The sequence below is a fragment of the Ruditapes philippinarum genome, unplaced genomic scaffold, assembly GCF_026571515.1.
Source record: "Ruditapes philippinarum isolate M1 unplaced genomic scaffold, ASM2657151v2 ctg545_1_1_1_1, whole genome shotgun sequence".
Classification (NCBI taxonomy): Eukaryota; Metazoa; Mollusca; class Bivalvia; order Venerida; family Veneridae; genus Ruditapes; species Ruditapes philippinarum.
In genome coordinates this window covers 201,570-216,452 of record NW_026854153.1, presented here as the reverse complement: position 1 = coordinate 216,452, position 14,883 = coordinate 201,570, and the positions used below count along the sequence as shown (strand labels likewise).

Below are 14,883 nucleotides of genomic sequence, written 5' to 3'. Positions count from 1 at the left end.
AGACCTAGTTCATGTGCGTGACATGGCTTCTCATAATGGTGAACATTTCTATGAAATTTCATTAAAATCCCTCCATGCGTGTAGGAGATATGCTCCGGACAAAATCTGGATATTTCATCATCTTGACCTAAAGTACATGTGTCACAGCCGTAGTCATGATAATGACCATTTGTGTTACAATCCCTCAATAAATGATGATTAAATCGTCCCTATACACATCTTCATATTTTTATCTAAACTTCGACCTCTATGTGTGACCTTGACCTTGGCCGCAAGGACCTGAATCTTGCGCGCGACACTACGCCTCACAATGGTGAACATTTGTGCCAAGTAATATTGAAATCCCTCTATACATGTGGAAGTTTTGCTCCGGACAAGCATTTTTCAATGAGCTCTAAGTGTGACCTTGACCTTTGACCTAGAGACCTGGTTCATGTGCGCGACACTGCTCCTCATAGTGGGGAACATTTCTATGAAGTTTCATTAAAATCCCTCCATACATGTAGGAGATATGCTCCGGACAAAATTGGACGCCGCCCGCCCGCCAGGGGCGTTCCCATAATACGTCCCGTTTTTCAAACGGGCGTATAATAAAAAACATTTTTTGGCGTATTGGGCTTTTAAAGTTTTAACTACATGTATATACAAACAAGGAAACCCAACAATACATTTAATAGTGGTGAACATTTCTATAAAGTATCATAAAAATTCTTCCATGCATGTAGGAGATATCCAGATATTTCATCATCTTTAGTGACCTAAATATATATGGTCAATAATGCACAAATCAGTGAAAATTCAATAATTTAACCTTCAAGCCAAGGTAAATTTGAATTTGACAAGTATCAATGTCTTGTCCTTACAAATGTTCTGTTATTATATGAAGTCAATTCATTCAATAATAGCAAAGTTACAGCCAGTTACAGCCAAAACAAGATTGCATTTGAGAAAAATGCTTTGCCATCGCATTAATACAACACTTAATAGTAGTGTAGGAACAGATGTTTTTTGTTTCTATACAATTGAAGATTGTCATAATGCATAAATCCCTGACCTATCTAATTCTTTTTATCAGATTAGTGGTTCAATCTATTGTTAATCCAATAAAAGATCAGATTAGGAATATATCAATGCTCTTGAGTCTAGTGAATTTGGTGGTGAAGGTCATATTTCACACAGCCTAAATTTCATGACTACATTAAAGGACAACACAGTAAGACACTTTGTCAAAATCTAGGTCAGCTGATATTAAAGTTCACTTTACATCTTCATCTGTGCACATGGTTCAAATTTCATAGCTGTAGATCAAAGGACAAGAAAGTAGGTCACATCAACAAAATCTAGGTCACCTTATATCAAAGTTCAATTTTAAAACTAAAACTGTGCACATGGTCAACATTTCATTGCTGTACATCAAAGGACAAGAAAGTAGGTCATTGTCCCCTTGGGCACGGCAAAATTTTGACCCAAGGGTTTAATTCAAAACAATCTTGATACAGGTCCACCAAACAACATTTCAAGTCAAATATCTAAGCTGTATCTTTCTCACATTCAGAAAACGTGTGTACATAATGAGAATCACTGACCCCTGGCAGGGCCAATTTTGACACCAGGGGAAACATTTGAACAACTTTGGTAGAGGACCTATAGATGATATTATATAGCAAACAACAGCTCTATGCCTTGTACCTTCAGACAAAAATATTTTTATATTTTTACTATATGTACATAATGAAAATCAATGACCCCCGGGCGGAACCAATTTTGTCCCTAGGGCTATAATTTGAACAATCTTGAAAGAGGATTCACTTCGCAAAGTCTAATGCCATATATTTAACCTCAAGCCTTTGTCAATTCAGAGAAGCAGATTTTTCAAGTTTTTACTTTATACATATAAGGAAAACTATCGCCTCTGGGGAAGGTCAATTTTAACACTAGGGGCATAATTAAAACAACTTTACTACTTAGAGGACCCATAGATGATATTATATACCAAATATCAAAGCTCTAAGCCTTGTACCTTCAGACAAGAAGATTTTTTAATTTTATACGATACGTACATAGTGAAAATCAATGATCCCTGTAGGTGGGGCCATTTTTGACCCCAGGGCTATAATTTGTACAATCTTGCTAGAGGTTTACATAAATGTTTCATGCAAACTATCTTAACTCTAGCCTTTGTAAATTTAGAGAAGATGATTTTGTAAGTTTTTACTATATACATATAAGGAAAACCTATGGCCCCCGGGGCGGGGCTAATTTTGACTCTAGAGGCAAAATTTGAACAACTTTGGTAGAGTACATATAGCTGATATGATTTAAAAAAATATTAAAGCTCTAAGCCTTGTACTTTCAGACAATTAGATTTTTTGATTTTTACTATATGTATAAAATTATATTGAAAATCAATGACCCCCGTGGCGGGGCAATTTTGACCCCAGGGCTATAATTTGAACAATCTTGCTAGAGGTTCACTCCACAATGTTTCATAGAAAATATCTAACCTCACACATTTGTCAATTGCCAGAAGAATTTTTTTTAGGTTTTTACTATAAGTTTTTACAATATACATATAAGGAAAACCAATGACCCCCGGGGCGGGGCCGATTTAGCCTTAGGGCTATAATTTAATAAATCTGGGTAGAGGTCTACCAGACAATGCATAATGCAAAATATCTAAGCTCTAGGCCTTTTGGGTCTTTACAAGAAGGTATTTTAAGTTTTTACTATATATACATATAGTGAAAATCAATGACCCCCGGGGCGGGGCCGATTAAGCTCTAGGCCTTTGGATTCTTTACAAGAAGATTTTTTAAATTCATTCTTATAACTCCTTTTGGTTGCCATGGCAACCAGATTTCTGCATGGAATGGAATTCGTTGAACAACTTTGAAAGCCCGTCAGTCAAGGATTAAGCCTGTCAAGTTTGGTTGAAATTGGACTAGTGGTTGTTCACAAGAAGATTTCTTAAGTTCACTATATAATCTATAGAACACACACACAAACACAGGTGAATCGCTATATAAAAATGTCAATTTCGATAATTTGACATTTAAAGTCAAGGTCATTTATAAGTGAAGGTCAAGGTCTGTCTGGTTATTTTAAAGGACTATCCTTGAAGATTATTATGTTCAAAGTTTCATAAATAACGAAGTTACAGCCAATAATAGCAAGAGCAAGCAAAATTTGGACATTTGACCTTTAAGGTCAAGGTCATTCATGGATGAAGGTCAAAGTTAGTGTGGTCTACTAAACGGTCTTGTCCCAAGGGTTTTGTGGCGAAGTATGAAGACAATACACCAAGAACTAAAAAAAATATGATCCAGGTACAAGTTTGCAGACGGCAACGCCGCCAGGACTATAACAATACCTCTATTTTTTTTTCAAAAAAAAAGTCGATCTAATAAATGATGACTAAATGGTCTCTTAACACATTTTCATTTTTAATCTTAACTTTGACCCCTATGTTTGACCTTAACTACAGGAACCTGAAGTTGGCACAGCAAACTCTGCTTTACAATAATAAATATCTAAGTTAAATTGAAATACCCCAATGCATGTAGAAATTTTGCTCCGGACAAACATTTTGCAATGACCTCTAAGAGTGACCATGATCTTTGATCTACAGACCTGGTTCATGCACGCGACATAGCTTATCATAGATGTGAACATTTTATAAATAAAATCGCTCCATGTGTGTTGGAGATATGCTCTGGACAATCTTGATGTTTCACCACATTCAGAGACCTTGGCCGTGCATATATTGACCTAAATTACAAGTGTCACAGATGCTGTCATGATAATGACCGTTTGTGTTACAATCCCTAAATAAATAATGACTAAATGGTCCCTATACACATTTTCATATTTTTATTTGAACTTTGACCCTGGGTAATATATGTAACCTTGACCTAAGCCGCTGTGACCTGAACTTTGCACGCGACAGTCTACATTCCAATGGTGCGAAATAATATTGAAATCCTTCTATGCATGATAAAAGTTTTTTTTTCCAAGCTTTTTCAAAAGAACCCTTAAAATTTGGTGACCTGAAACCTTTGGATGTAGATACCCTTAATCATGGGCCCGTTACAGGGTTTTTCGTAGTCGTGAACAATTTTCTATGAAGCTTTCCGTCCAAATCCCCAATGCTTTTTATGAGATATGCTCCCAGCCAAAAAAATTTTTTGCTAAACAGGCGGTATAAAAAATTGATTAAGGGTTCCCATGATATACTGTGATAAGAAGGTATCTTTACCCACTTTTCAGGGACTGTCCCATGCCCCTTGACACAATTAAACCAATTCAGTAAGGCACTTTTGTCACTCTTTTTACATTTTCTCTGTTTTTACTATAATACAATTATAACGAAAAAAAAACCATTGACTTCTTCCTGGACCCGGGATCAATATTTCTAATAGGGGCAATAAAACTATGAATCAAATATAGTAAGTTTCATGCCTCAAAAAGATAACTTATACCCCCTAGCTTTTCTCAGACGGAAGAGGGTTTTTAAAGGTTTTTATAAGTAGTTTTTTTATCATCATTGGAAAACCCAAATTGACAACCCCAACCCGAGGTAAGGGACTAATTTTGACCCAAGAGGTATAATTGCAACTTTTTTCATGCTTTCCAGTGTTTTATTGCAATATATCACATGATAATATTCTGATAAACTACTAGTGAAATTTGTTCAATATAATTTTCACTGTAGCCGGGACTTATATTGAATGGGGATGAATAGAATAGAATAATCATAACTAAAAGCAATAGCAGGCAAACATAAATGCTGTCATACGTAAATTTGGCTTCTTTAGAAGAAGCAAGTCGATGTCAGCATACATCAAGTTAAAAATGTAAAAAACAAGATTGCATTTGCTAAAAATGCTATGCCACCGCAGTAATACAACACTAAATAGTAATGTAGGAACAGAATTATTTTGTTTCTATACAAATGAAGATGCCATAAATGCATAGATCACTGACCTAATCTTATCCTTATTCAGATTAAGTGGTGTAAATCTATTGTTATTCAAATAAAAGAGTAGGAATCTATCAATGCAGTAGAGTCTAGTGAATTTGGTGTTGAAGGTTATATTTCACATGGCCAAAATTTCATGACTGTATATAAAAGGACAACACAGTAGGTCACATCATCAAAATCCAGGTCACCTGATATCAAAGTTCAATTTTACAACTAAAACTGTGCACATAGTCAAAATTTCATGGCTGTACATCAAAGGACAAGAAAGTAGGTCACTGTCCCCTTTAACAAGGCAGAATTTTGACCCAAGGGTTTAATTCAAACAATCTTGATACAGGTCCACTTAACAACATTTCATGTCAAATATCTAAACTGCAGCTTTCTCCAATTCAGAAAACATTTGTTTTAGTTTCTGTTTTTGCTATGTGTACATAATGAAAATCAATGCCCCCCAGGCAAGTCAAATTTTGTCACCAGGGGAAAAATTTGAACAACTTCGGTAGAGGACCTATGGGTGCTATTATAAAGCGAACATAAAAGCTATATGCCTTGTACCTATTACTATATGTACATAGTGAAAATCAATGACCCCGGGAGGGGTCAATTTTGACACCAGGGCTATAATTTGAACAATCGTGGTACAGGTTCACTACACAAAGTCTCATGCCAAATATCTAATCTCTAGCTTTTTCATTCAGAGGAGAAGATTTTCTAGTTTTTACTAAATACATATAGAAAACTATTATTTCTGGGGCAGGCAATTATTAACACCAGGGGGTCGGGCAAAATTAAAAAAACTTTGCTAGAGGACCCATAGATGATATTATATACAAACGATCAAAGCTCTAAGCCTTGTACCTTCAGACAAGAAGATTTTTAATTTTTTACTATATGTACATAGTGAATTAAAATAAATGACCCCCGGTGCGGGCCCAATTTTGACCCCAGGGCTACAATTTGAACAAACTTGCTAGAGGTTCAATACACAATGTTTCATGCAAAATATCTAACCCCAAGCCTTTGTCAATTTAGAGATGATTTTTTTTAAAATTTTTACTATATACATATAAGAAAAAACCTATGACCCCTGGGGCGGGGCTAATTTTGACACTAGAGGCAAATTTTGAACAACATTGGTAGAGTACCTACAGATGATATCATATACCAAATATCAAAGCTCTAAGCCTTGTACCTTCAGACAAGAAGATTTTTAAATTTTTTACAATATGTACATAGTGAAAATCGTTGTCCCCCGGGGCCGGGTAAATTTTGACCCAAGGGCTATAATTTGAACAATTTTGCTAGAGGTTTACTACACAATGTTTCATGCAAAATATCTAACCTCTAGCCTTTGTCTATTTCGAGAAGATGATTTTTTTAAAGTTTTAACAATATACATTAAAGGGAAAACTATGACCCCCGGGGCGGGGCCAATTTTGACATTAGAGGCAATATTTCCACAATATTGGTGGAGTAATTATAGATGATATCATATATTAAATATCAAAGCTGTAAGTCTTGTACCTTCAGACAAGAAGGTTTATTAAGTTTTTACTATATGTACATATAGTGAAAATCAATGACCCCTGGGGCGGGGCCAATTGTGACCCCAGGGCTATTATGATCAATCTTGCTAGAGGTTCAATACACAATGTTTCATGCAAAATATCTGACCTCTAGCCTTTGTCAATTTCTAGATGATTTTTTAAGTTTTTACTATATACATTAAAGGAAAACCTATGTCCCCCGGGGCGGGGCTAATTTTGACACTAGAGGCAAAATTTGAACAACTTTGGTAGAGTACCTATAGATGATATCACATACCAAATATTAAAGCTCTAAGCCTTGTACCTTCAGACGAGAAGGTATTTTAAGTTTTTACTATATGTACATATAGTGAAAATCAATGACCCCCGGGGCGGGGCAAATTTTGACCCCAGGCCTATAATTTGAACAATCTTGCTAGAGGTCTACCAGACAATGGCTAATGCAAAATATCTATGCTCTAGGCCTTGTGGGTCTTTACAAGAAGATTTTTTTAACTTCATTCTTATACTTCCTTTTGGTTGCCATGGCAACCAGATTTCTGCATGGAATGAAATTTTTTGAACAACTTTGGAAGCCCTTCACCCAAGGATCAATCCTGCCAAGTTTGGTTGAAATTGGACAAGTGGTTTTTCACAAGAAGATTTTTTAAGTTCACTATATAATCTATAGAACACACAAACATACATACAAACACACACACACAAACAGGTGAATCGCTATATGCCACCGCATCGCAGATGCTGCGGTGGCATAAAAATAGAGAAATTTAACAGAACTTCATTTCAAAATTGATGATGTGACGTCATGATGTGATGACGTCACAAAGGAGAATGAGCGACGTTACGCGGTAAAATCAGTAAAAAAATACTTAAACTCACTTAAAAGAATGAAATAAAAAACATTTATTTGTTTTACATATAAGATTGAAATATATTTCATTCGTGAACACAAGCTTTTCTATTTTCACGAGTGGCGTATAATATTACATCTGGTGTTCACTTAGTGAAATTATATTTCAATCTTACATGCAAAACAAACAAATATCATCTATGTATATCACATACCATGTATCAATTGATAAATAAGCATAGCAGAAAACACTCGTATCAAACAACATTGATTACATTACTTCAAGGCCTACGTTTGTTTTATTTTATAACTTAGGACATAATTCTACAATACAATAATTAGATAAAATACTACACCTTATTCCCATTATGAGTGGAGCTCTAGATGTAATGACTTCTTTGAAGGAGAGAACATCTTGAGTAAAATTATGAGAACCTTCTGTATTTTCTCCTGCCACTAGCAATGCGCCCCATTTATATCCTGAACATATGTGAAATGGTAAAACTGTACTCTTCATATATCAAACATTTTGGAAATACTTATTTTATGACTAAGACTAAAATTGCTGATGACAATGAAATGAAACATGTGCAACTTTCAAGCGGAAGCCAATCTAAACCCTTTCCTTATTTCTAAATGAACAAGCAAATTCGTTGAATTTATATCCCCCGCCGAGTAATGGTTATTACTAACACAACAACTGAAGACATAAGGTCTTATTTATATATTTATCATGGCATAATCAGTAATATTCTTTGTACTTGGTAAATATTCAGGACAATAACAGAGCCATAACTCTGTGTTAAATAGTAATATCTGGACATGCCAATGAGATGTAAATTGCCTTGTTTGCAATAGGTGGCGCTGTGTAGCGCACGAGTTTCTCGGGTGTAATGTACAACGTGTTCATTCAGCGCTAGGACAGCCGACGATAATGACTGAAGAAAAGTCTAACAGTACTTCAGATTTAATCCAACAGCAGTTATAAAGGCACAACGACGATGTTAATTCTTTACGTGAAGAAGTACGGGGCAATAATATTTCTGTAAGACAGGAAGTTAAAAAGTTAAAAGCAGATGTGGACTTTGACTGGAAGAGAAAAAGTATTAATATTCAGCATGAATTTAACCGTGATATACTAGAACATTTAATTAATTGGACTTGGCTCTTAAAAACAAAAAGTACGAGTACTGCAGCGAAATCCTGCAAGAATCAGTAGATTTAGTCTCTCGCAGACAGAAACTCATTCAAGTCGCTGACCAGTCCGAATTCGGTGGGATACTGTTGATTGTTATACATCGAACCCTCTCACCAGTGATTCTGATGATGAAGCAAAGCTCCGAATGCTGAAAATCAAGCAGCTAAACGTCGAAAGTCTAAGTCAGCCAAACGTTCTCCAAACGACACGCAGACAACCATTCTGCTAACGGTTACTGCGCCTTCTCTTCCCCCTACTTTTCACTTCCCAAGCGCAGCAGCATCACCAAGCAGCACCATTTCCGATCTCACAAGCTCGAAACACAGGCTTTATTCGAGGCTCCAGTCCATATGGACAACGATCAACCGCCTACGGTTCCTGTTTCATATGTGGATCTTTTGACCACTTCCGGCGCTCATAGACAGTTCAGCAACCATCTTCAAGCGAGTCAAGAATTAACATTTCGGATACAGTTGATCTAGAAGATGAGTATTTATGTAATGACTCAAGAAATTTTAATGACAGAAAAAATCAAGTTTTTTTAACACATGAAAATTTTGAATACGAGTCTGGTCAGAAAAGAAATAATTGTTAGGGGTAGATTAAGACAAAATTTAAATTTTTTTGGAAATCGATTACAACAAATATTTTTTATTGATACGATTTTGCAGAGTTATAAAATTCTTTTTTTTCTATAAACCCGAATCATGCCATTTGCCTGCTTTAGAAAACAAAGCTTTTGATATTCAAGCTATTCAAGAATTGTTAGACAGGGGCTTGATATAAATTTGCTAAGAAATACCATTTATTGTAAATCCTTCGACTGTTTCTGTCGAACGACAAACGTAGGCTTATTCTAGATTTACGTGCAGTTAACAAGCATTTATGGAAACAGTATTTTAAATTATGACGATATCAAAATTGCTCTTGAATTTCTCAAAAAAGGTTCATGGATGATAAAATTTTGATATTCATTCCGCTATCATTTTATTGAGATTTTCCCGCCACATACTACATTTTTGGGGTTTTCCTGGACAAATTTACAAGGCGTTTCAACTTTTTATAAGTTTTTAGTTCTCCCTTTTGGTTTTATCTACGAGCGCATATGTTTTCAGTAAGGTGTTTCGCCCTGTAATTGTAAAATGGAGGGGCGAGGGCAAAAGGACGTTATGTTTTCTTGATGATGGTTTTGCTACAGACGAAACCCATGATAAAATAAGCACAGTAGCTGCAGAGATAAAGCAAAATCTGATTTCTCCAGGGTTTGTTCCCAAATTAGAGAAATGTATCTGGGAACCTACGCGTATCATGGATTTTTTAGGTTTAAACTTAAATTTTGAATCTGGTATAATTTCCGTACCGGAAGCGAGAATTTGTGTTTTTACACTCTTGAAATGATCGAAAGTGCTATAAAGAAACCCAGTCGTGTTTGTGTACGTTTATTAGCTAGTTTCGTAGGCAAAATCATATCAATGTTAATCGTATTCGGAAACAATTCGCTTATCATGACTAAATATATCAGTATGGATATATTAGATGCTCCTCACTGGAATTATTATGTCCGCGTTTCTCATGAAAGTAGGAAATAATTAGAGTTTTGGCGAAACGAAATACTTAATTTAAGCGCTAGGGACATGTTTATTAACCCCTCATACTCTAAAGTAGTATATTCGGACTCAAGTAGTTACGCTTACGTTGGTTACGAAGTAACAACCATTCAAAGCGTTACTTACGGTATTTGGTCTCCTGAGGAAATGCTACTTTCCTCTACTTGGAGAGAATTAACCGCAGTTTTCGGGGTTTTAAAATCTATAGCTTAGAGACAACCGTATAAAATGGTTTATTGACAATCAAGCAGTCAGTAAAATAATACGAAATGGGTCGATGGTACGTAATTTACAGCAAGTTGATGTTAGTATATACAGATTTTGTTTACAACATTCGATTTCTATATATGTAGAATGGATTCCGAGGTCTCAGAATCAGAAAAGCGATTACATATCAAAAACTATCGATTATGATGATTGGGGAATCAATTTTTGGCCTATTTCATGTCCTAATGGTAGATTTTGTAAAGAAGTAGTAGACCTTATTATCTTACCTCGTGAAAGACAATTTTACACAAAATGTTCGAACGGAAGGGGTATTTTTCGCAATCAAGATTTTATTTTTCGATATGCTTGCTTTAAAAATTGTTTTCTAACAAAAAAAAGTGTTTTTTTAGAGTTAAAAAGCGTCTAACGTTAAACAGTTACTTAATATTACACTAAATATAGACCTATGTGAGCGTAAATGAGATTTTGAAATCATTAGATTTTTCACAGGCTTAGCAGCCATGAGAATAGTTTTTAGACTTAGCAGCAAGGCATAAGAATATTTTGAAGAGGCATAGCAGCCATGAGAATTGCTAACGGTAATACTTTAATGAGGCTCAGCACTGCCACTCAGCAGCCATGAGAATATCTTATAATGAGGCTTAGCAGCCATAAGAATAGTTTAATGAGGCTAAACAGCCATGAGAATAGCTTAATGAAGCTAAGCTGCCATGAGAATAGCTTAATGAGGCTAAGCAGCCATGAAAATAGCTTAATAAGGCTTATAGCAACTAGAACTATCACTAAATGTGATTAAAAGCCCCGCAAGACTACTTCGGAAATGAAGATGTTACTAGTAACAGAATACCTTGTAAAAGAATTAAAACAGAGTTATGGTTGTGGGCATTTATAGACAGTTGTGGTTCTTGTATGTTGCATTTTTTTTCAATGTGGTAGGCCATTAATGAGGTTTTACTGAATTACTCTGTAATAAGTTTAGAAAGACAAGGAAAAGGAAGACAGGGCAATAACTCAATAAATACTGAAGATAATGTTATGGTTATTGTACACTGCACTTCCTCTCATTGCGCTTGACCATTGTATGAAGTTGTATTGAATTCCAACTACTGGTTTTCAAGTTACGCACTGGACAAAAAAGTAACAAAGGGCAATAACTGTAATTTGTCCAAATAGGGTTATGTCTTGTGCACTGCACTTCATCTTACTGCCTTTGACCAGTGTATAAAGTTTCATTGAATTCCAACCATTAATTTTCAAGTTATGCACTGGACAATAAAAAGTAACAAAGGACAAAAACTTTTAAATGAGTCAATAAAGAGTAATGGTTTCTGTGCACTGCGCTTCCTCTCAATATACTTGACCCTTGTATGAATAGTAATGAATTCAAACTACTAGTTTTCAAGTTATGCACTGGACAAAAAAGTAACAAAGGACAATAACTGAAATTTGTCCAAATAGAGTTATGTTTTGTGCACTGCACTTCATCTTACTGCCTTTGACCATTGTTTAAAGTTTCATTGAATTCCAGCCATACATTTTCAAGTTATGCACTGGACAATAAAAAGTTACAAAGGGCAAACAACTTTAATGAGTCAAGAAAGAGTTATGGTTTCTGTGCACTGCGTTTCCTCTCAATATACTTGACCCTTGTATCAAATAGTATTGAATTCCAACGAGTAGTTTTCAAGTTATGCTCTGGACAAGAAAAAAGCAATGGAAAAGTAACAAAGGCAATCACTCTATAATTACTCTGGAAAGAGTTATAGTTCTTGTGCACTGCACTTCCTCTTATTGTGCTTGACCATTGTATGAAGTTGTATTGAATTCCAACCAGTACGTTTGAAGTTATGCTCCGGACAAGGAAAAGTATCAAAGGGCAATAACTCTGTAATTTGTCAAAATGTAGTTATGCTTCTTGTGCACTGCACTTCCTCTTAATGTGCTTGACAACTGTATAAAGTTGTATTGAATTCCAAACAGTAGTTTTCAAGTTATGCCCCGGACAAGGAAAAGTAACAAAGGGCAGTAACTCTGTAATAAGTCAAGATGGAGTTATGGTTCTTGTGCACTGCACCTCAACTCAATGTACTTAATCATTTTATGAAGTAATATTGAATTTCAACCATTAGTTTTCAAGTTATGCTCTGGACAAAAAAGCAAGGGAAAAATAACAAATGGCAATAACTCTGTAATCAGTGAAGATGTAGTTATAGTTCTTGTGCACTGCACTTCCTCTTATTGTGCTTGACCATTGCATGAAGTTGTTTTGAACTCCAACCTGTAGTTTTTAAGTTATGCTCCGGACAAGGAAAAGTAACAAAGGGCAGTAACTCTGTAATAAGTCAAGATGGAGTTATGGTTCTTAAGCATTGCACTTCCTCGCAATGTGATTGACCATTTTGTTTGAAAATATATTGAATTCCAACTATTAGTCTTCAAGTTATGGTCCAGACAAAAGAAAGCAAAGGAAAAGTAACAAAGGGCAATAACTCTGTAATTTCTTTAGATAGAGTTATGATTCTTGTGCACTGCACTGCCCCTTATTGTGCTTGACAATTGTATGAAGTTGTTTTGAATTCCAACCAGTAGTTTTCAAGTTATGCTCCGGACAAAAGAAAGCAATGGAAAATAAACAATGGGCAATAACTCTGTAATTAGTCAAGATGGAGTAATGGTTCTTGTGCACTGCACTTCCTCTCAATGTGCTTGACCATCGTATGAAGTTATATTGAATTTCAACAGTAGTCTTCAAGTTATGCTCCGGACAAGGAAAATGCAACGGACCGCTGGACCGACCGACCACCGGGTGACTTCAATATACCCCCCAAACTTTGTTTCGGGGGTAAAATTAACTGTGTAAATGTTTCCTTTAAGACAAAACATACACGACGTTAGTATTTACTAAGTTAAGCATTTCATTGGTATTTATCTTATAGTGACATACATATGTTAAGAATATTTTTGTTTAGTTTTTTTTTAAATAAATTTTAGTAATTAAGATGTTAATATACGCTCGTATATAGACACTTTCGTCTGTCGAATTATTGTTTTGGTATTTTAAAAATGTTTAATTTTCGTTTCTTAAGACTAAGTTTAAGGAGTGTTTTCTTAATTTTATATATATGTATTATTAATTTTACACCAATCAAGTTTTCATGTAATTAAAAAGTATGATTATACATTTATTTTTCCAGAGCCACCGTGACGAGGTAGATAGCCTGCCGGAGATCCTGGTGGACAAAGTGACTCTACAGCCGAATATACTCCTCCAGTCTAGAGCTGACAGCACGCTCAAAAACTATACAAATGCTTTCAAGAGATGGAGGATATGGGCTTTATCTAACGGTCATGGTAGTAGGGACATTTTGCCCGCGGGGGATTTTCCGTTGGCTTTATATCTTACGTCATTGATACAAAGTGTTAATTCTTGTAGGCATATAATAACGGCATTTACAGCATTAAGTGGTTTCATGACATTAATAAGTTTAGTTCTCCAACTAATTCTAACATTGTTCTTAACATATTAGAGGCAGCTAAACGCATTTTAGCTAAACCTATTAATAAAAAAGAACCGTATTACAGTCTATGTATCACAGTTTGTTTGAAGAAGGAAATGTTTTTTACACAGAGAACTATTTGTGCATTACTTTTATCCTTCTCCGGTTTTTTAAGGAGTTCGGAATTGTTAAATTTACATTATAATGACATTGTTTTACATAGTACTCATATGGATGTTTTCATAGAATCAAGCAAGGAAAACTGACCGTTATAGGGACGGTGCTTGGCTCGTTATAGCAAGAACTGGTGCAGAGTTGTGCCCAGTTAAAACTTTGGAAAAAATATTTTTATGGGCTTATTTTTCCACTGATTCAAGTTCTTTTATTTTCTGTGGTTTTAGTGCAACTTTAATTGGGCATAAAACGAAACTTGTTAATAAACACATTTCTTATTCTACTCTGAGAGATTTATTTCATAAAGCTTTAGCTCCTCATGTCAAAGATGTTTCTAAGTTCAGTTTACATTCCCTGCGCTCAGGCGGAGCTTCAGCCGAAGCTAACCGCATCATTAAAGACCGAATGTTTAAAAGACGCGGCCGTTGGTCTAGCTATTAAAAGACGGTTATATCAAAGACAATATGGAGGAAAGATTGCTAGTATCTCAAAATTTAGGTTTATAATAGTATTAATGCTATTTGTTCATGTATATATTGTTATATTGATGTCGTAACGTTTAACTTGGCGCAATTAGTTTTGACAATATTTGAGGTCAGCCGGCATCTAAAATCGCTTACAACAAATTAAACAAGTTCGTTTCTTTTATCTATTTCACTTTGTCACTTTGCAAACAGTTTGCAATGATCTAGGGGGAAAATAATTTTCTGCGTTTGAACGCAGTGAATTAGATGATAACTATTTCCCCTTGTTTCGTTGTAATTGTTTGCAATAGGTGGCGCTGTGTAGCGCATGAGTTTC

At 35.3% G+C, this 14,883-nt stretch overlaps 1 protein-coding gene across 1 annotated transcript in view; it reads right to left on the bottom strand.

Moving 5' to 3' along the window:
* Positions 1-14,883, bottom strand: part of LOC132739149 (uncharacterized) — a 47,626-nt gene that overhangs the window by 9,486 nt on the left and 23,257 nt on the right. The window contains exon 4 of the mRNA XM_060726804.1: positions 7,735-7,858. Coding sequence (XP_060582787.1) covers positions 7,735-7,858 — 124 coding nt within the window. The remainder of the gene's footprint in view (positions 1-7,734; positions 7,859-14,883) is intronic.